The 23,438-nt window shown below is 40.1% G+C and overlaps 1 protein-coding gene across 1 annotated transcript in view; it reads right to left on the bottom strand.

Moving 5' to 3' along the window:
- Positions 1-19,412, bottom strand: part of FAM185A (family with sequence similarity 185 member A) — a 37,245-nt gene extending 17,833 nt beyond the window's left edge. The window contains exons 1-5 of the mRNA XM_054276394.1: positions 19,046-19,412; positions 12,559-12,668; positions 9,248-9,340; positions 4,941-5,079; positions 789-830 (exon numbers count right to left, since the gene is read on the bottom strand). Coding sequence (XP_054132369.1) covers positions 789-830; positions 4,941-5,079; positions 9,248-9,340; positions 12,559-12,668; positions 19,046-19,412 — 751 coding nt within the window. The remainder of the gene's footprint in view (positions 1-788; positions 831-4,940; positions 5,080-9,247; positions 9,341-12,558; positions 12,669-19,045) is intronic.
- Positions 19,413-23,438: the final 4,026 nt, after the last annotated feature.

The raw sequence follows: 23,438 nt of genomic DNA, 5'->3' as shown, positions 1-23,438 counted from the left end.
ACAAGAAGAGTTGTTAACAGTCCCTGAACACATCCTAGAGATGGTCCCTGGAACATGCTTAGTGAGTGCCTACAGTTAAAATCTTCAAGATCAGGGCCTGAGGAAATCTTTCTACATTCAAAATATACAAAATCTTAGACAAAGTTCAGTGTTACTTCAATTTCCTGCCATATCAATAATTAGAATTTGAGTTTCTCACTTTGGTGTTTGTGTGCTATAAAAAGCACTGATATAAGGTACACCATAACTGATAGCTCTGAGTTACCCTGTCATATAAATTCCCAGCTTCCCAAGAAAAGGTTTATGAACTGTTTCCATTTCTGAAGGAAAAACTATTGGCATAATAGTTTGAGGATACTGAAATTATCACAAGCCTTCCCATTACCTCCTCAAATAAGTAATACATCAATGATTAGCTTCCTGATATAAAAATTAAATATAGCTAATCACTGACAGCAATAAATGTAAGAGAGAGAACTACAGTAAGGGCGTAACTGCATTTGATGTAGACTTATGAATTTTCTCAGTCCTTTTATCCCATTTATATCTAAAAGATGACAGCTAGACTCAGCCTCACTTGTGCAAAGTCCAGTGAGATCTTGAGCCTTGCCCAACCACAAAAGGCTGAGTTTGGCAAGGGTCTTATTCAGCCACACTTATCAGGGCTACTCCTGAAAATGAGGCAAAAACATCTGTGTGAAATCACCTCCTCTTCACTTCCCCTGTGAATATTTAGTCTTTAGAAAGGATAAGGGAAGAGCAAAAGAGACAGAGAAGGCAGAACCTACCTACTGTGATACTCCCTCTTTTGGTCTGAAGGTTGGTATTACCTATAATGAAAAGGGGAAAAATGTTAAAAACATATTATTGAAACATATTATTTATTTATTATTAATATTGTTGCTTTACAAACAAAAGTCTCAATATATATGGGTTATAATTAAGTGATTCCAGACAAGAAAGATATTGAGTGAATTCAAAGATACCACCTGGATTTGAGGGAGAAAAAAAATGTAGAGAGGCATGTGCAAGGCTAATGCACAATATTGCCTTAATTTACTTTGGGCAATTTTTTGTTAATTGCTCTGATGCCTGCAACAGCACTAGAGATGATTTAAATTCAGTTGCATGAATAACAAACAGTTTCTGTTTTCCTTTTTTATATACCTACACTCCATCTCTGCTGGAGGGAATCTTGTGTGTTATCTGCAAAGGCAACTTCCTGGACCCACTGAACATTTCCTACTCCCTCCAAACTTACTCTTTGTTAAGAGTACACAAAACTCTTACATTTTGTAAGAGTTTTGTGCATGATAACCCCTTGTCAACATTTCCATTGACTTCAGTTAGAGTATGTTGGACAAAGTGGAGAACATCAAACAAAGTGTGTAAGGCACAAAATGTAGAATGGTCTTCTACTGAACTTGCATCACTTTAAACAGGCACAAGTGTTCCAGCCTTGAAATTTCAAAATACTTTTTCTGCCCTTTCACCTACAACATTAAGAGAATCTGGAAGGACAACAGATGTACCTCCTAACAGAAGAGACATCTATCCTACTAACAGTCTAACTAAATTGTACAAACTTCTCCATTTCCATGCATAAAAGTGTCACAGAAAATGCTCTAAATTAAAAACTAAACCACACCATGTCATCCCTGCCATTCTCTCATCCTCCCAAGAGAAAGGCAGAATGAAGACTAATGCTGATCACAGAAACTGAGGGCAGTTCAGCAATACACAGTAACCATAATTTTCAGATTTTCAGAAGAGGTTTTAAAAATTGCAGATGGATTAAGCTCTACCCTATCTTGTGTAATTACACAGTAGTAAACAACCATTAGGGCAGAGTGCATTCCACTGTATATGACCTGTATTTTTCTTAGTGGTTCATGAGCTGAAAGCTAGAAAAGCAGCCTATCATCAACAGTCTTAAATTCATCTTTTCAAGCAGATACTGTACAAAATACTTGAGAGTTCTAAAAATCAGAGCAGAAACAAAAGCAGTTTTCAACGACCTTGAAAGATGTTTGGTTTCACTCTTTGCTGGTTTTAAAATCCATGCTATGATTATCCCATCCTTTCCCTCATTTTATCATGGCTGGCACTTAGTTTGGTACAACCTACAAAAAGACCCGGGGTTTTGTCAGCCAGCAGCTCCCATGGAGCAGCTGAAGGTAGATCAAATTCTGTAAGCATACAGCCCCTGGGGCTGTTCTGCATTTTTCTGGGGGTTTTCTTACCTGTTTTCATAAGTAGACCCTTGAAAAATATGCAACATGTAGAAATCAAATTCCATTTAGCTACATACTCCTATGGCAGAACCACCAATGCTGCACAATGTCAACACATTCTGTGAGACTGCACTTAGAATATTGTGTCCAGTTCTGTGCTTTCAAGTCAAGAATGACACTGGTGTCCTTAACTAAGGCCAGAGAAGGCTATTGAGAAGATCAGGGACCCAGACCAAGCTAGAGATGCCCTGAGAGCATGTTTGTTTTGGTTTAAAAGGAGAAGGCTGAGGAGTGTTCTTGTGGCCTTCAACTACCTAATGGGAGGTACAGAGAAAAAAAGACATTCTTCTCATGGTGGTGCAACAAGGAGGAGGAAAAAGTAGCAATAATGCATACAAGTAGTAATGGAAATTATGATTAAAAAACACTTTTTCCCTGCCAGAAAAATAATTCAGAGGTGGACCAAGACAAACAGAAAGGTCATACAAACTCTCGACTTGAAAATACTCAAAGCTTATCTAGACAAGGCTTGAGCAAGCTTGGTCTAACTGAGCCTACTTTAAACATTAGTTGGGAAGGAATTTGATATCTAATCCAAATTTAAACTAGATTTATTAAATAAATTAATAGCTAATGCAACTCAACCCAAGACTTTGGGACTGCTGCAAAGAGGGGTTTCCTGTTCCTCCCATATGCCCCTTGGTAGAGAAGGCTCGCTGTAATGGTATTGGCTCTTAGATAAAGAAGAAATTCCTCAGGATCAAATTTCTTTTTCAGGTGTCAACTCAAAAGCTTAATAGCACCTGACACCTCTAATGCCTGTTACAGAAGCTCATGAAAATTACCCAAAACAAACTCCTTTAAAACAATGCATTACTCCTTTGCCAGAGGAGCATGAAGCAAATAAGCAGTTGTGAAAGTTTGAGTGTCCTGATATTACAGCCTGAGTTTCAACCACAAAATGTGTCTCAGACAGGTTTGTAAAGTCTGTGCTGCCCTAACTTCAATTTTCCCAGTGCAAAAGCAATGAAATCCAGCTTAGTTTTGTGCAGGATGTGCTGATTTGATGCCACCTATGGTGTCAGCTGTAGGGAAACGGTGACTTCAACTGCCCAAGAAACAAACAATCTGTCCAGGTGTTTACAGACAAAACCATTGGAATCAAGGTACCTCATGAGCAAAAATCAGAAGTGAAAGACACCATTTTTTAATAGTAGAAATTTATATTAGGAGTTATCTTGTCTGCTAATACATGTTTGTGTACTTTAAAAGCCTTGGCTATTAAAACATGATTGGGGAACACGATATTGTACAGAAAATATTTTTCTCCTCAAAAAATAGGGTAAAATTACCAAGCAAATGTTAATGTGCAATTTTTTTTTTTAAAGCTAAAATAACATTAGGTGTTCCAGGCCCATTTAGTAGAGAGGTCATAAAAATAATTCTGAAGTAACATAAGAAATGTCTGCATAATTTGGATACGATTCTATTTGTTTTCACATTGTTTTTCAGCTTAATGGCAAGAAGCATTACTGAAGAAAGTAAGTTCTTAACTACAGCAGTTATGATTTCATTTTTGTAACAAGAAAATAAAAATTAACTCTTGGATGTGCACAAAGATTGGACCTGCTCACAAATTGATCACTCCACAATATAATTATACTGTATAAAGTTAGAAAAAGCCAAACTAGCACAGTTTATCAGACAGAAGTTCCAGAAATAATACAAACCTACATGTTAGAAAAATACAATAACAGGAGAAAAAGCAGCTTATTTCTGTCAGTGCATGCTAAAATTAACTTTACCTAACAGGTTTAGAAACCATTCTCACATTTAATATAAAGGGACAGAGGAGTTGCTCCTTCAAGGAAGAAAGAAGTATTTTTTCAAGCAAGATGACAACATAATTTCTTAGCAATTGTAGAAAATTCTTTTTAAGGGATATAGCTGAAAATCTGAAACTCTGACAGAGCGGAGTAATTTTCTTTGTGCATCTTCCAGTTTGTTTTACTCAATGTTAAATCACCACAAATGCTTTATAGCACAGTCTGAATTCAGTGGGAGTTTTGTTAAATTAGAAAACCACACCAGATTTGAACCTCAGCTGCTGCTTCAATAAAATACTCTGCAGTTTATTAGTTTTAGATCTAGGGGAAGGACACCCAAGGGTGGATGGTTTAGAGACTGCTAAGAAGTTCTAAGAACTTCTTCTAAAAACAGAAGCTGTCATCACTCTCAACATAAGATGCCAGCAAACACACAGGCTATCTCTAATAAAAACTTCTCATTATGACTCTCTCCTACAATAGTTCTTAGTAGATTATCTGTCTAAGAGATCAGCTTTTCCTATGAAGAAAATAAAAGATGGGGAGAGGGGAAGAGAAGCCTGCTGACAACTTTTAGTATCATTTCCATTGCTGAATTTTAGAATATTTTTATGTTCTTAGTATGTGTTATTATATGAAAGACATTTCTTTCATATAATATATGCTTTTGGCTATTAACAAGTGTGCTTATGAAACTGTTTTCAAAAATACAGTCTGCTAGGTGGCAAAAAATCAGTTGTCTCTAATAGAAATAGAACTGTTTTGCTTGCATGCTGTGCACAGCTTATTTAGTGACAGTCTATGCATTGGTCCATTTGTTACTGTGAACATTACTGAACACCTTCAAAGCAGCTTCATTTGTGACAGACTTCCTTCTTACCATGAACACTTCCCAGCATAATATCACCAGATTCTGAGGAGAGAGATGCTGATTCTGCATAGAGATATTTAGTTTTCAGCAGCCCATCTTCAGTGGATATATTGATGGTTGTCCCCTGCAGCTTCTCTATATTTACACTCTAGGAGAAATAAATACAATCAACAATTTGTCATCACAGTTTGAAAAAGCAGTGGGAAGTAACACTGTTAAGACACAAAACAAATGGAAAGCAGTTGTTGGGGCAGGAAAAATGGAATCAGGTTCTTAGCTAAAAGCTACACAAGATAAAACAAAAAACCTTTCCATCCAAGAGCTCTGACTTAAGAATTAATGATTCCTCGCAACATTCCTATGAGTTATTACATCCACAGTTCAGGTGAAGAACCCAAGTAGTCACAAACAGAGGAAAGAAAAGCTTAATTTAGTTTTCAGAATTAAACACTTCATTCTGAAAAGCAAAATGAATAATTAACTTTAATTATAAAGACTGAATCTTCGTACAGCATTATGACACTTAGAGCACTGATGATCAATTTTCTGCCACCACAAATTGAAACATCCTCTGTCTTTGTTACACACAGCTATTTATGAAGATTTTTAACTGGTTTACTTTGTAGATATATCTTTGGTGAAGGTTTGCAAAGAAACTCCACTCAGCTGCCCTTTTTCTCAGCATAATTTTCCTATTACCTTGGTTACTCAGGCTTCTATTCTTGGACTTAAGCCTCAAGACACACAAAGACTTGAAAAACCAGGCATAAGATCTCCATTTCTACTTCTTTGCAATAGAAACAGAGAGAAAGGATAGAATGTGAAAAGTTGCACATTTTGGAAATAAAAGGTGACAGATGAGATTATCTATGCAAAAGTGATAAGTCACATGATAAAACATCAATGTGTTTGAACAACACAGAACAATTCGCATGCTTGTGCAGCAACCATATGAAACTGAATTCTATTCTCAGTCAAATTTATGATGGAAGAATGCAATAGCTCATACCTGAACCCCACTCAATTAGTTTCTATTTTGCTTATACAGACTTTCAGTGAATTGCACAAAATCCTCATTCATTATGTGAAACAATACATGGCTTTCTAGATCAAACTGTGCCTCACTCAAATTATTTTTACATCCTCCTTGTCATTTTAGCATTGCCATCTTGTGCAAATAAAGTTAATATAAAAAAATAAGTCTGTTAATCCTTCCAGTATAATACTATATAAAGAATAAGCTATGGCTGAAGCAAGAGATATTCTGACAAATAACTACTAGTGTTACACAAACTCAGTGCTGCATTGTATCCCAAAAACTGAGCTGAAGAGGCTGCTTTAGTATGGGCTATATGACAGCCAAATTACACTGTGGCCTTAGCCATCTATTCACACTGAACTACTAAATTATAAGATTACAGAATGGAACTACTGGGCTTGAGACTTTTCCCATGCTACAATACTGATTAGATCTCCAATAATTTAGCAAAATACATTAAACTTTAAGAAAATCAAAATGCTACGCATAGCCTATGGTAGAATTAGAGATATGTGCCAGTCAATGCCTACAATCACTGCAGGTGCTGCTGCTTAGAACTGTGCTACAGACAGAAACAAAATTCAGTAACATGAAGTAGAACTTGTCACTACTGAACAGAAGCTTTTCATCTAATACTACTTGCAACAAAATAATAATAGACTTCATCTAATACTGCTTGCAACAAAACCATAATAGCCAGAGATCTTAAACACTAATATCAGCACAATGAAAATAGTGCAAAGCACACTTGAAAGGGGAGGAAGAAAATAAAAATATCTGCATAGTTTGGATACAAACTGGCTGCCTTGTGGCATTCCTAACCAGGCAAAGGGAAATTCAAATAGCTACCTCTCTTCCTATAGAATGCAAGTTTTAATTCTATTTAGATATATTTGTTTACAATAAAGCACTTAATTTTTAAATATTCTCACATACCAACTCTTTCACCAGCCTCAACTGCCTTTCCTAAAATTGCACAATTTTAAGAAAGTAATAAAAAGAGTTGTCTCAGCTCCAGATCAAAAGAAGTTACTGTAAACAATAAAACAAAAACTACCAATACAAGGAACATTTGTTTCAGAACAACCCAAATCAGGGTAAGGGCAGGGAGGAAGGGCAAGTCAGACTGCTAAAGTATAAGAATAAAAAAGTATTTCAGATGGGGAAAGCATGGAAAAATAGGATTGCTTTTCAATGAAAATAAATATGCTTTCAATCCCAAATTCTTTAACTCTTGTGGAGTTTTGGCAGAACATAGATGTCTGGCTCAACAGAGCAAGTGTTATAGAAAAGTCTCCATGGCACAGATTAGCCAATAATGCCCCAGGCAAACCAATTTCTTTATTTTTGGCCATTGAACCACCCGATTTTCGGGAAAAAATTCCTTCCCTTGGGCATGGAGCCTTGGGGGTTGCAGTTCCTGAAACTGACCACATGCTCTAGTCCCATTTTTGGTCTCATCTGCACAAGTCAGGCTGAGAAGGTTTTACACCTGAACACATTCTCAAGATAAAAACTGACATCTTGCTATGCTTACATAGGACATACACAGCTCCTTCTCCACCTATTCCTGCTCTTGGCCTTCCTTTTTCTGCTATCATTGCTCAAATGCTTTACTAGTGTCTTCTCCCACTTCCCCCCTTAAAAAAATATTAATTTTCCAAGTGCTTAGTGCCTTTTACCACATCCTCTCCCTCCCCACCTCCAGGAGGGGGCTGGAAATGCTGACAGAGCCATAATTACATAATGATGACTGCAACTGATGGAAGAAACATCTCACACAAGCACACAGAGGAGACATAAGGCTGACTGATTAGTAACAGAAGTGGCCAGCTGAGAAACAAAATCTGTCCTTCCTAACCACACTACAAAATTTGTTAGTGAGAAGTTCAATAACATAAGCCAAAATATTGTTCTGTAGCTGTGAATTCGTGCTAAAATGACTCACTTCACTCACGTTACTACAGCTTTACAACTCTAAGATTGACTTCTTGCAATATTACATACTACATACAAATATTTATGATCACAAAGAAGCACTTCAGTTTAATCTGTATGACATTGTTTTATTGTTTCACAAGGGTGATGTTTCTGAAAAGAGCTAATTTTTTTAAAGCTTTTAAAAGCTCAAAGTAAAACAATTTTCTGAACTATATTTTCCCATACAGATACAATTATAACATTTATTACACAAAAGGCAGTCTAACACCCACTTCCAAAGAAGCACAGATAAATTAATGCTGACAGTTTTTGGAAAATCCAATGGCAAGTTGCTCACTTTACAGCAGGGCATCAAGAACAGCTCACAGCTGGCTCTAGGTAAATGAACTGACCTGGGAACCCACAAGGTGCACAGCAATGCCAAACAGCACTTCACAGAAGTGACTTTGGATGCCTGGAACTCACTAGTTTGGGCACAAATCTACCCTGGCAAGGGAAGGTTACCCCATTCTCTGGTTCTTCCCATTCCTGCTGGTTAAAGGTGCCCATGGATTCTGTCAGAGCACAGCCACAGCCACTCCCAGCCTTGGCTTGGCTCCATTTGTTCACACAGCAACACCTCAGATCCAGGGAATCCTAATGCAGCCCATTTAGGTATTTTAATGGACATTAAAATGCCTAAAACCAAGACTGGGTGTGAGAACTGCAGGGAGTTTAGCTCTACATTACTTTAAATAAAGGAGTCTTGCCCACTCATGTCAAGAAACAAAACCAGCGTACAGTAGTTTGTGGTTAGTCTCATACTGCCATCTACTGAAAAAACCAAACTAGTTCTCAACAAAATTGTTCTGTTTGTGATTCTTCCCACTGCATCTCATAGCAAGATTACCTGTGATTACATTTCCTCAGCTGCAAAGAATTCTGCAAAACCTTCTACTCCTCCATTCTTACATAACACTAGAAGTGTACAGCATCTACAAATATCAAGCCACTACCCACCAAAACTCCTGAGCCTTCTGCAGAGTCCAAATGCCTACATATTAGCCAAGGAGAAAGTTTAACAATGTCCTGAGGGGTGTATATAATTAAAGCTGATGGGTTGTAATAGCAGAACAATCTCTGTACTGATGGAATGATCACACACTTATTCTGCTTTCTGTGGAGCCTGTTTATCAATCCAAATCAAGCACAGGATAATATAATTTAACAAACCTAAGAAACAGTGAAGTTACAATGAGGGTTATTTACATATTCTTTAGCACATTTTTTAATTTAGTCCTTTTACAACAAATTAGGAGAATAAGCCATTGAAGAGAAAGTTTTACTTCCTACTTACCCCCTTTTCTGTTGCACAAATATCCGTATTGCCATAAAGTGTTCCAAGACCAATTACTTTGCCACCATTTGTCCTTATATCAATTTTATGGCTCTGAAAAAAATTTTAAAATCATACAGTTAGGCTAACTGCTTCTCCAGTTATGGTTATCTTGTTTTTCAAGTTGTACCACATTAACCACTGGAACCCTTAGCCCTGCAAGCAGAACCAGATTCTACAGTGTTTCACTGCACACAAATTCTAATTAAAATTGTTTTGCTTAAGGCAAATCTCCAGTTTTTAACAAATTAGCCAGGTTTCAAGTAACAACTGCTCTATAGCCCTTATACCTTCCAGCTGTTTCTGCATACAACCAACAAGAGAAAAAAAAAAAGTACAGAAATACACAATATTAAAAAATAAAATAAACCAATCTCAAAAAACCAAAAAACCTCCACCAGGTCTTGAGAATAAAATACAGCCATCTGTAAAAGAGGAAAAAAAATCTTTAAAAAATGAGATTTAAATAAATAGATTGTTCTCTCCTCATACAGTAACATGATGAATTAAATGCTTCAATCTGCCATCAGAGCTCCTCTGAGGCAGGTACACTGTGCTTGTTATCAGAATAATGGTTAAACAGCAAATCCTCCAAATATGTAACTTGAGGAGAATATAGGAATTTGCAAGATTGGAAAAACCAGTGTATAGCAAGGGCTCACCAGTGTGGCCCCTGATAGATCAGTAAAATAAAACCACAACATAGACACTAATTCTCCCCATCCCAAATTATTAGAATATCTTCCCAAAAAACCAACCAGGCTTTCAGAGGCAGGTATCTCTAGAGACCCCTAGCAGACAGAAGGATTTGCTGAGAGAAGAAACCTGTTACAATGGTGAAGCAGCTTTTTCACTACGAGGAAATATTCCACCAGCTGAAAGAAAAAAGCAATAATTTTTCATAGTAAAAATTCTCTAAACAAGGGAGAAAGGTTTGAATGAGGGAGAGGCAAAAGGCTGTCAAGACCTTAACAGATGTCAGAGGAAAACCAGAAAAATTTGTTCAGAAGAAGAGAAGGACACTGGTGCAGGATGAATCAGGCTCAGATAAGGGGTGTGCTGAGGAAGCACAGCAGGTCTTCTGCCAGTGTGAGAGAGATGCCTGGAAATTCTTGTTATAACCAGCACAGTGAAGGAGTCAGGAGTAATTGAGGGACATGGAAGCAAAATTAAAGGGTCTCCCTGGTGGCACTGTCATCATAAGAAGCACCACAAAAAAAATTAAAAAGAAGAAGCACCGTCTTCTCAATCAAGAATTTGTGAATAATTCATACTCTGGAGAAGACCAAAATGCCATAACTGTGTTTGGGAATTACTATTGCTATCAATTGACCTAGAGGCTTGGAAGGGATAGGGTGAACTGGACTTCAGCCAATTAAAAAACAATCACCACCCAAACAAAACAAAACAATTTAATAAAAATCACCCTCAACAAATCTCACTGGCTGGGCAATGTCTACCACAGCAAAACTGCCAGACAAAATCCAATTAATAAGCCTCATAGAGACTCCTCCTTTCTGTTCAAATACTAGTATGCATGATTAAGCAAAGTAGAGGTCAAATGCTTAAGCCTTTTGTACAGACACTATAGATGGTATTAAAAAAAACCAACATGTTTTTTGGAATTACAATTTATACTAAAAAACTTCTTGCTCATTCAGAAAATGAGCAATTGTGAAGGTGTTTGCTGGTGCTCTTGAATAATCCCCACATGACCAGATTTTTTCATTCAAAGTCATTTATCAACAATCTTTTCTCTCTCCTATAAAGAAAGGCTCTCCTGCTTTGTTAGTTAATGAGAATTGTTAATAACAGCAAACCAACATTAAAAGAGCTTTAATCCATCCAGGGGAGGGCACTATCACTTCAGTTTGCTCAGTAAAGCAAATTCCCAGAAAGGGAATCAGCTCTTATGCTTCACTACAGCATCTGGTCCATAACACTTTTAGTAGTTTTGGAAAAACCCTGAAGGCTAAAACTTCCTTTCTCCCAAACAATTCTGCTTCTCTGATAATACAGAGTACAATTCCTGAAGCTTTATCAGAAAAAAATAGCTCAGTCACCTTATAGAACTATAGTACTTAAAAACAAGATTAGACTAAAATCCACCTCTTTTTTGTGAAATATATTTCACAAAATATTTTTTGTGAAAAATATTTCGCATCTTGGATTGCATTTGAGACACGCTTCCCAGAAGTTGGTGGTCTTTCCTCAAAACCATCTTTTTCCATGACAGCACAAAAAATTCTTGATGTGATGGCATGCCATGATTACTGCCCAAAACCACCTTGTTTTCTCATGCTATACAGTTTCTCATTGTTGTCATTACTACATAACAGAATAATTTTTAATGAAAATTTTAGGTGGGCATCACATAGTGCTATTAACTTCTGTTAGATTTTAGGTATCTTTAGAAAAGTAAAATTACAATTACACAGAATCTGGAAGCTTTAAGTTGTCTATAGTTCCCCAGTTGTAGAGCACACCTAGCTCTATTGTATATTACACCCCTCCCTAAGCTTAGTTTTCCCTACATCTGTTATAAAATCATCTCTTACCATAATAGAAAAAATGTTAAAAAATTTCATATCTCAAAAAAAATTGACCCTTCTTTTGAATTTATACCAATTCCTGCAGGTTCAATCCCAAACAATCAAGTGAATTTGATTCCAAATAGCATCTAAGTCAGATAAACTGTGATTAATTTTATAACAGCTTAAGTCAGCAAACTTGAAGCCTTAAGACTGAGAAAACAACCTCATGCCTATGATACATACAGTATATAGCAGATATATTTCAGTCAGGTATTTTGGACATGTAATGTGTAACTTCTGATTGAAAATTAACTTAAAGGGACTGTCAATAGCTCTGATATACCAATTATTAAAAAACAAAAAAAATACACATTAAAAAAAATCAGCAGCAACTTGCAAAGTCTTGATTGAGCAGACACAACTATTAACCTACTAGACAGGAAACCCCAGTCTATTTCTTTTTCCTTTTGAAGGGTAGGGAAGACAGGAATCAGGCTCACTGCTGTCACTGCTCCTGCTGCCTTTGGCTATCACAGACACGTGGACTTCTGACTCCTCCTTATTCCCTGGTTTGACTTTGCGCTGCAATTGTATGCAATAATTCAAGGTGAGGTGCTGTACACAGAGCAACATGAGGGCTGCAATGAGAAATAACAGAGTACTTCTCATCTCCAGAACTGGTATTTATATATCCTACCACACAATCCCTTCTCAAACAGTGAGGGAGGTTCTTTGTACCTTTATTGACTGCAAGACACTCGTCCCCTTCTCTGTTTCTATTTTGCAGTTATCACATTCTATTTTCTGAATCTTCACACAGCCAGTCCCTGATGTTTTGATATCCAAATCTAGAATGAAAAGAGTTTTATTAGCAACAGAAAGAAAAAAGTCAGATATCTTTAACATAGTATTTGATCATGTTACACAGTGTAAGAGCCTGAATGAGGGATGTGGGGCTCCAGGCAGCTCTCCAAAATGCAATTTATTCCATCCAAGATGTTACAGCAGTCCAGGGTTGTGGGTGACAGAGCCTGTGCCTACAGCTGTCAGCTCCAGCTGCAGGCAGGCCTGGAGACCCTTAGTTTGGGTTACAATGCATTACGTACTTTTCTCTGCTGAGTATCTTAATACGGTAGAACCAATCTACACCTTAACTTTTATCTATGGCCTACCGTAACAACTATAATTACCATATCCATGTTACTATTCTCCAATCACTAGAAGTTAGTACATTACAGTTTAAGCTAGAAGTTTTTCAATTTTCTTGCAGTGGAAAATTCTGAGACCTTTTTTCTGCTTGCAACTTTGCTGACTTGTTTGCCTGTGCTATCTTTCTGCTTGGTAAAAACATCTTGTCTGAGGTGGATTTATCCTTTGCTCTAAGTCATAAAAACCCCTTCTAACTAACACACCCTTTGCCTTCTTGGTTATCCAGTAAGACTGGCTCAGCAATTCTTTCCTTCTACATCAAAACTTACTTTCATGTCTATTCCTTCATCAGACTCTACATTTAAAAATCTTTCTGCTAAGCATACATACCTGTGAGACTTTCTTGTCAAACTTTCATCCGGGAAGGATGAAACAACACAGTAACCAAACACAGTAAGGAAAAAGAGCAGCTTCTTTGTTACTAAAAACCTGCTTGCTGCGTCTGACCATGCACTTTGAACAGCCTGAGTAGTCACTATCAACTATGAACACTGAAAGTTTAGCAAGCCAGAGTCTGAGATATCCAACTCCAAGAGAGAACATTAAGAAAAAGAAGAATGACTGTAACCTGTAGCAAGGAACCAGCAGGGTGTGAACCTTTAGTGAAGTCTCATCTTTTTCTTTTTAACTCCACCTCCATCTCCTATCTACCTTAGCCACCAATTCCATTAGAAATTCTCCTTAGACACTTGGGCACCCTGACACCCTCTTTGGGGTAGAAGGTTGGCAGGTGTCTGAGGCCACATGTAGAATAATAAGGTTCAACAGCACAAATACACAGGCCTTGCTCTCCACTAGCCAAAACCAAGCAGAGAAGTGTTGGTGTGCCTCATTCTCCCCAGCCTCTGCAAAGCCTGACATTCCCCTGGCATGAAGAAACACGTTTGCCCCTAGTCTGAGTAACCTCACCTTGCTGCTGTTCATAGACTCCCACAAAGAAAAATCAGCAGGTCTTGTAGATAAGATGCAGGGGCAGGAAAAGCATTTTTCTGCTATTTGTCTCACCCTTGGGTTTAAGGAATGGGAAGAAGTTTTGAGAATGTACAGTCCAGGGATTCTGTCTATATTAATAATAATTTCTATTAATAATTTGTATAAATGACCACTATAGTGGCTGGCAAAAGGTAAAGGCAGGAGAGGAAAGAAGTGATTTAGTTATTCTAAGAATAAAAGGTAAAAAGCAGAAAGTGTTTGCTGCAAGACACAAGAGAAGAACGAAGATCTGACAGGACCAGATAGTAAGCCCCTAAAGGAAAGGAGATTATTTGGTAAAGAAACCTTCATTTAAGCAAATGTGAAAGTCTTCCCTTCACTGCCACTGCCTGCTAAGGTTATCAGAAAGATGAAAAGAATAATCAGAATGTGCAAAACAAGCTCTGCCCCGAGGAGATTCCCAAGTCAGACCTGTGAGCCAGCAGAGCCTGAAGATCAACACTGTCACACTGCTGGCCAGGACAGCAGCGTCCTACTGTCCTGCCCCTGGGACCACGACAACAGTGAGCTTGCAGGCCATGAACATGAGAGACTGAGAGCTCCTATTAACAACAAGTGGAAGTTTTGTCACCTGACAAACTAGGAAAATCCAAGAGACAGAGCTGGAACACAACATCTTTGCAGCAAGCATGATCCTCATGGCTGCAGTAAGCCAAGATTAAATTTGGTGAAGGATGTGGACCACATTCAGAGGTTAACAATTCCTTAAGAAAAAAGGCTGTAAGAGGTAAACTGGAAAGCAATGTTGGTTCTGAACAAGCTGTCTTGCCCAGACAGCTCAATTCACCCACTGGACAATTACACAGTGCTTGGCAAGGTCCACAACCAAGACTTCTGCTATTTTGTTTCTGAGAAGAGAGTCCCAAAACCCAGTTTGCTTGTGCAAATCTTCAAGTTCAGTCAGCTTGACACCCTCCTGCTCTTACAAGGGACAGGGAAAAGGCTTGAGAGTGCTCAGTTTAGTCATGATACAAATTCACTAGAGTTTTACAAGAATAAGGTTAATAAAAACCTTCTGATCCTGTAGAGTATGTTATTGCCATCATCTGAAAAGGTGGCTAGCTATGAAAGATGGGTGCTAAAAGAGGACTCAGAAATCTGAAAATTCATAAACAAGTCATTAAGAAACACCAGGGACTTCTGGAATACACTTTGTGCCTTATCCTCTGCAGTCACACCAGTTTGGTAGCCTTGATATAACAAAAATTAGTGGACAAGGAATTGAGCCTCTCCTTTTCCTTCTGAGTTCCCAAACCAAGGATAAACAACTCCATAAAGAAGCAGACTGAAAGCTGGATAATATTGCCAATGAAATTTTAACAAGGAGGAACAAGATACAATCTGTTTCAGTGCCAAAACTCCAAAAATAGCCAGTTTGATTCCTCCCTAGCAAAGACAAGGGCTGAAGCCAACTTTAGCCACATAAACCACAAAGAATGCATGAAGATCTTTGTGGTGTAAAAGACTTGTATCAGAAATAAAGGTATTTAGGAAAACTGAAACACTTTGGTAACAGAATGTAGGCAGAGGTACCCCAGGGTATTTAAGCACCCCAGTTATTAAGCTGCCTTAAGCTACAATACTTGAAATAGAGTGGATAATTATTTCTTTTCAGATGACTCAGCAGCCCTAGAATTATCTCAAATTATGGTTATGCAAGCCCTCAGTACAGTTTACTTCTGCATACTCATGCAGTCAATGTACAGTAACCAGAAATCAAAGGGCTGGTTTCAGGTTTAATTAACACATGCCAAAATAAATAAGCTTGATTAAACAGAAATTCCTTGACATCTGCCATCAATGAAGGTTAGATGTATCACAGAAGATTATCAGATCACGTATGGTACTGAAATTCTATAGGACTCAAAAGCAGACACAAAGACAAACAAAGGATCTTCTGGTACTTGCCCTACTAAGCTGCTTAGAGGTTGCCTTTGGTTTGAAATGCACATTTAAGCTCAGCATCTTCCACACATGCTCTTCCTTCAGGCTCTAAGGAGCTTTAGATAACTTGCAGCTTCCTGGATAAGCTCCAAGCTGAATTGTGAAAGCTGTTATGAAATGCCTTAACTTCCAAAGTGAAGAAAACAAGAAAACACTGAAAAGAGATTCCCATCAACCTCTCAACTTCCTGCAGCTGAGAGAGCTCACCTGAGCAGAACAGAGCTAACATCTTCCTCACACATCCAAGGAAAGGCAGAGAAAAGCCAAAGTGTTTGCACAGCAACAACAGTTCCTTTCTGGTTTGAGATGTGTTTTTACAAGGGATAAGATCTTTTGTTTATGCAATGAAATTTAATGGATAATTCTTTTCTAAATAAATAAATGGAGTTGCTCAAGCACAAACTAATACTCAGAAGATTAAAAAAAAAACAGACTAGAGCTGAAAGGCCACTTAAAAGTAGAATCTCAGTGCAAGCAAAAATTCTACTTCACTGAGTAGAAACTTAAAACACCCAAACCCCATACCTTTACATTTTTGTAAATATATCTCTAGATGCACCTAGATGGCAGCAATAGTAACATCCTGCTAATGAGGGGGTGACAAGGAGCCACTTGTGGAAGGACATTACAGTCCACACATTGTCCAAGGAACCTGAATTGCATGAGCTTACCACAAACCCAAGTGGAACAGCTTAGAAACCTACAAAAAACAGAACACCTGTTTCAAGAAGAAAGCCCCTAAGACTGTCTGCAGTGCTGGCTGACATTCAGAATATAGTAAGGATCTCAAAGACAGGACAAAAACAAAATTATTGTCTTCTAGCAATCAGGATTGACTATCAAGACTTTCAGGAAGATTCCTCACATTGAAACCCTTTATGAAGGCTGAAATTCTTCACACCTGAACACAATGAATTCTGCACCTTGAGAATAACCAGCTCTGGAGTGACTTGTAATAGTCACTCAGAGCTCCTGGAGAAACCGAAATAGTAAAGGACTACAGTGCCCAGACACACCTGAGAATTGAAGGGTAATAAGTGAGACACTGGGTTTGTTTGAGGTTCAGTAATTATGGGATGGACTCTGTGAAGGTGCTACAGACAAGCCAAGGCAATCTTTGTGCTTGTCAAGCAAGAGAATGAAAAAAAAATAAAAAGAAGTGCTGTAAGATAGCAACTGAAAATTCTCAGGTAAGAGTCAAGGCTACAAGACTCTTAGAGAAGACAGTCCAGCTAGAGGTCAATGAATAAAGAGGTAACAGCTGATCTGTTTAAGAGAACCAACTTGGATTTTCAAATGCCTTTAACAATATCCTTAATTCCATATTGTCTTTCAGCTATAAGCTGTGCACCACCTTCAACAGTACAAGAAGCGGGAAATCAGCACAAATAGCAAGCTTGAAAACTTATATCAATGGCAACAAATGATTCAGACTAGTCAAAAACTCACTGACAAATTGCAGGAGGACCTTGGAATACCACATACTAAAATGATAAAGTGGCAGGAAATTAATTTGTGGGACTGATAAGAGTTTACTAGGAAGCTCTCACCCTGAAACTGTTTCCATGTGTAAAGGGACACTCAGCAGAGAGATGCACTGAAGGGTTGAGCTGTATCAGGCTCTGAAAATCCTGTGATGAAAGCACAGGATTTCACAGCTGTTGACAGCTGCTTGACAGCTTAGTTGACAGCTAAGAGAATGCTCAGATGAAATATCATTTACATTTGTTCTGTTCTTACCCTTCCCTGAGCACCCGTCTGTGACCAGAGACAGGGCAGTGGCTGCTGGAGTCATGGCAGGAATCAGCACAGCCATTCTGACAGAGCAAAGCACACTGAGGGCAGCAAGGGTTATATGCAGATTACATGCACAAATATTCTGTATTTAATTACAGAATATTTGTGCATATATTAGTTGCTAGGAAACAAAACAGACCCTAAGTTGTGATAAACATATTTAAGAAACAGCCCTTCAGTTTTAAGCAGCACTTTAAAGGAATTAAATTATAGGGATGAGTAAGACTGGAAAATGTGAGAATGATGTGATGTCAAATAGGACTTCTCCATTCTTGAATTATATGCAGTTCAGGTCCTTCTAAAAGAAAACTAGGGGGAAAAAAAGCACATTGCAGAATTTTTCATAAGACACAGGGTAGGAAAAAAAGTAAAGTAAGATAAAAGGTGCAGAATGTCTTTGCTGTATGTAACATCATATTCTACAAAAGTCATAGATTACATGAATGAAGTGTAAGTAAGTAGGGTGGGATTATTCATCATTTCTTGTATCACAACTGCAGCAGGGCATTAAATAAATAATGCATTAGTTCTTTAATAACTTTAAGAAAGCAACAGACCAGGTGCATTGTACATAAAAAGTTTTTCCAGCAGGATGAAACATTCTGTACAGTATAGAAAATTGCCCAAATGCATAAGAAAAAACCAAAACCACATTAGTGACTGAACACAGATCTCTGAGTTTGTACTCCGTAAACTCAGGGCCACTGCCAGAACTTCACTGTCAGCTCAGCATAGATGTTTCCTGGCTTCAGCCACTACAGCTGCTCTCCCAAACCGTGTTCCATACAAGAAACCCTGCACAGATTATAGCCCTGTGCCCAAAAAGATAATGCAAAGCTTGTACTGGACAAGGGAGCCCTTTTTTATTTCATCTGCACCGTTACCTGCCGGGCTCTTTTGAGCCTGCGGAGACCCACTCCACACACAAACCCTGCCGGAGCTGCTGGATGCCGCAGCCGTGCTCCATGGAGCAGCCCCAGTGGGGCAGGGATGCCCGGGATGCTGCCCCGGGCCGGGTCTCTCTGGAGCAGCCGCTGCCAAGCCCAGATGTCGGCGAGCGCTCCGAGTGCCCCTGACCAGCTCAGGTTCCAGCACAAACCACTCTTACCGAAAGGGTCACCGACAAACCGCGTACCCCAACACGCAGGAGGTGCCGGAGCTCAGGAAACTCAGTGGGGCGTTCGGAACCAGCCAGGGCGCGATGCCGATTCCACACGCCGCCTTCCAGCAGAGCCCAGCTCCCAGTGGGACCCCCGCGATCCGTGCGCTCCCTCGCCCTCACCGAACATCACCGGCGTCCGGATGTCCACGGCGGTCTTGCTGTCCACGCCGTCGGCCACGATCGCCACCTGCCCCAGCGCCTCGTCGTGCTCCACCCGCACCGGGTTCCGCTCCCGCTCCCGCCCGGGGCTGCCGCCGCTCACGGCCACCAGCACCCGGTCCGCGCCCGGGCAGCGCTGCGGGTCTAGCGGGCGGACGCTCACCTGGCACGGCAGCCGCACCCGCAGCCGCCCCCGCGGGCTCACCGACAGCGCCCACTCCCGCGGCGGGCCGGGGCCGCTGCGACCGCGGCGGGGCACGGGCGGCGCCCACTGCCCGCCCGCCGCTCGCACAGCCAGGGCCGCCCAGCGCGGCGGCAGCGCCCTCATTGCCGCCGGCAGGGCGAGAGCGCCCGGGAGCCGCGTCAGGAGCACCCGGGACCGGACCTGACGGGACGAGGCCGCTCCCGGCGGGCGGCCGTGACCCCCGGCCGGTCACGTGGCGGGGCTGCACGCGGGGAGCGGCACCGGCACGGCCGGTAAACAGGCGGTGGCTCCGCCGCGGAGCCTCCTGGGAGCCGTAGTTCTACGGCGCGCGGAAGGAACTACAGCCGTGCCCGAGGGCCTATCGGAGAGCGGAGAGGGCGGGCCATTGCCGAGAGCTTGCTGTTATTGGGCGGCGGGGCGAACACTGCAGCCAATCAGAAGCGGGAACGGCTGAGGTGGGCGGGAGGTGGGGCGCGGGTCGCCATAGTGACGGGGACGCCGCTCGGCCGGGCCGGGCCGGGAGGGAGCCGAGGGAACCGGGACCGGGGCGGGGACCGGGGCCAAGAGAGGCAAAGGCGCGGCTCCGACGTCGAGGCGGGAAGTAAGTCAAGCGGCGCCGCCACAGCCTTGTTTGAGGAGTCCCTGAGGGCCGGGGATGCGACCCCCGGGCGGGCCCGTGCCGTGAGGAGCCGGGGTCCCGCGGGCAGCCCGCCCCTCAGTGCCCCTCAGCTACAGCCGGCCTGCCTGTGCTGAAATGTCCCCGGCCAGCCGGTGTAGAAACAGTTTGGCAGATGTGTTGGAAAAACACAGTTATATGTTGTTGGCTTTTTGAAGTGATAGCACAAAGCACCAGAGTCGCTCTCTGTCAATAAGTTTTGGTCAATATGTTAGGTGTTGTACTGCTTTGTAGCAGTTCTGAAGCCAAGCAAATAAATATTTTCCTGAGGTCTCCACAAATAAGCCATAAGACAATTGTCCTTACAGGGTTTACAAACAAGCAAGGAAAAGCTTAATTCAGTTTAAAAGATTCTTCTGGACTTCATACTCAACATTGTCATCGTATAACAATTTTAAAAAATGAGGTGGGGCATGTAGGCAATAGATGATGTACAGTCAGGGGCTGAATTCTAGTAATAGTTGTTGTTTACTGCCAGTAATGAGAGAGAAAAATGTACAGAAAGCTGCATTGTCTTAGCAAGATTGCAACACAAGTAATAACGAAATCTGGGCCTGTTACTGAATTCCTGTCTCCCTTTGGCATTCCATGTGTTTCTTTTCATAAATAACCATGCAAGCATGATACTTAGTCATCAAATACTTTTCATCTCATTAGCTCTATTTCTATTTCTGTCACTGTCTGGCTTTGATTATTTATGAATCTGAAATGATATCTCAGTGTCCAAGAGGAAAGAGAATTGCCCTATTTTTTTGGTCCATTGGTAATTTTCACTGTGGAAAGTTTAATGAAGATTCACATTCATCATTTAAATTATTGCATTGGTTTACATTACTGAGTCTCAAAAAATCATTAGGCTAAACACAAAAAGGGCTAGCCTCTTTTATGATAGTCTAGCATACAAAAATTGAATTCTAGAAAGCCAAAAAAGTATCAAAAATATCTTGGGACATGATGGAGGCTGGAAGGTTGGGGTTTGTTGGGTTTTTTTCCCAAGTCTTCACAGATAGTGGATTTGGGGAAAAAAAATCTGCAAAATTCTCACCCTTGAGACCAATACCAAATTTGGATGTCAGATTGTTTGTCGGGGGAAAGCTGTTACAGATGTGTACCAAGTGTTACAGATGTGTACCAAGTGTGTTGCAATGTGCTTTAACTCCGCTAGATGCCAGCCAGCTCAGCAAATAACTCAGATAACTCCGTGCTCCGACTGCTCCGGGGGAATCCGGCCCCGGTAAGGTGGGGCTCGCTGCTGATCCCCTTTCTGCCTGGGTCAGTGCTGCTGATCCTGGACTCCCTCCTCCTCTGAAACCACACTGCTGCTTTCCCACAGCTCCCCTTTCCTCCAGGAGCTTGGCATTTGGTGCTCCTCACACAGGCAGAGCTTTATCAGTGCCCACAATCCACAGTAAACTGGGCTCCGCATCACCTGTAATGCTGTCAGGCTTTGCATGGTTGAGAAGTTAGCTCAAGAAACCATTCCAAGATGTTTCAGCCTCAGTTATGTTTATATTTCATTGTTTCTGCTGTGTCTCATTAGATACAGTCTAAGCATGCATAGTTAAAAATACTGAACAAAACACAAAATACAAAAAGATTAAAAATTGCTAGGAAGAAGCTCTTTCTCCATACATATGAAACCTCATGTGTTTAATGTTTTACTTATACCTTCTATATTTTTTCCTATCTTGATTCTGTTTAACTTTCATGCTTTTGTTTGGATCAGCTGTATAGCATGTAGCACACTCCAACAGTGAAGGAATTATTTCCTCACTTTTTTCTCTCTTTCATTTTTTGACTTGTCATTTGCAGGAAAATAAAATTGTAGCAAATTTATAAGTGAATATATAATTAGAACTCCACTTTTGATATCTGCATGATTTCTTAGTGAATTACAATCCTTATTTGCCATTTTATTGGTGTTGTATGCCAAAGAATATTCAATATTTCATGCAAATGATAAAAAAACTCTAGAACTTATGGAAGTTCTATAAAGTGATTTAAAATAGATTTTTAAGCCAAAGTATTATCAGATGCACTTTTAGGCTAAGGTGAAAGAGAGATTTCAAGGAAAGAGGAATTATTTGCAGGGAAGACTGTAGAAGGATTACACTTTTTTAACTTTTGTGTTTATCACAGAATAATCACAAACTGCTGCAGATACCCAGAGGGTAAAAACTTAGTCTGCCTGGGCAGGATTAATTTTACCCATTTGCTATAATTGTAATGAAGAAATAATGTCACTTCACTTCTTAGGAAAATAGGGCCACCTGTATTTGTATTTTGGGATTTTTTTAGTGGTGCATTTCTGAACTGCTTCCTTGAATCTTCTTAGTTCTTAAGGTCTAGAGTTCAGTAGGTAGGCAAATTATGTTTTGTTTGTTTCCTCCTCTGTACTTTAGCATTGCAAAGCACACAATGGTTTGGATTTCAGGGATTTTCTTGTTTGTCACGCTACCAGAAGTTTCCTGAGGAAAGTTAGTTCCTCATGGAAACCATGTGAGATGGAAGTGACAAACCTTACCATTCAATTCTCCTTATCTTAGCCATATCTAATTAGAACTCCAGCAGATAAAGTCTCTGTGTGGCTCAGGGTGGTTCTTTCCCAAATCGCAGACTTGAAAACAAGGGAAAACAGCAGAACTTATGAAGGAAATTGTTGAGCAGTTTAGGTAGAAACTGTTATCAGTTTATGGTGTGCTCTCATTTCCCCAAAGTGGTGAGGTTGTACAATCTAATCAAACAATCCATTCTGATTCACATGCCTTTGATAATGTCCTATTGTACACAATGTAGTTTTAGATTCAAGTATTGTTTAATATTGTTTAGCATTGTTGGCATGGTTTTGTTGTTTAAACTCACGTCCATTCATGCTGAAGCACAGACTCTGTCCAATTAAAACAAAAGGTCTTCTACTTTAACATTAGGGAAAATGCATTAAAAATCATTTTAAGGGATGGAAAGAGGATCACTGTGTGATAGAATAAATCTATGGTGCTCCTGTTATTAATATTACCTGTAGGTCTCATCCCATCTCTTTCAAGAGGATATAGTAGAACTGAAAAAGTTTTGGAGAAGGATAAGGACAGTGGAAGGCAGAGAAAGGCTTTCATGCCAGTGACAGCAGGTGGATTGGCTGCTTCAGCCTAGAAAAAGGATTGTCAAATGATGATTCAACATTAGGAATAAACCTAGTGGCATAGAAAAGTTGTGATTATTCAGTGACTCATCAGTAAAAGAACTAGGTGACATCAAGGAGCCAGATGCAACAGGAAGCACCATGTCATACCAAGGTGAAATGAAAATCTCCATTCCCCTGGATTTTACCAATACTGAAAGTTTTGAGTTCAAGGAGAAAGGGCATGGGTTCATAGAAGCATCACCACACCATGACTGGTAGGTACTTCTCTCCCTCCCCAGGCATCCAGTTGTAGGCTGGAATTGTGCAGAGATGTAGGGGGATAGAATATAAG

Source organism: Melozone crissalis, unplaced genomic scaffold (assembly GCF_028551555.1).
Source record: "Melozone crissalis strain CALT ecotype California unplaced genomic scaffold, PUWL_Pcris_2 ptg000004l_1, whole genome shotgun sequence".
Taxonomy (NCBI): Eukaryota; Metazoa; Chordata; class Aves; order Passeriformes; family Passerellidae; genus Melozone; species Melozone crissalis.
Note: the sequence above shows the minus strand (reverse complement) of the source record. Positions and strands in the feature narration are given on the sequence as shown.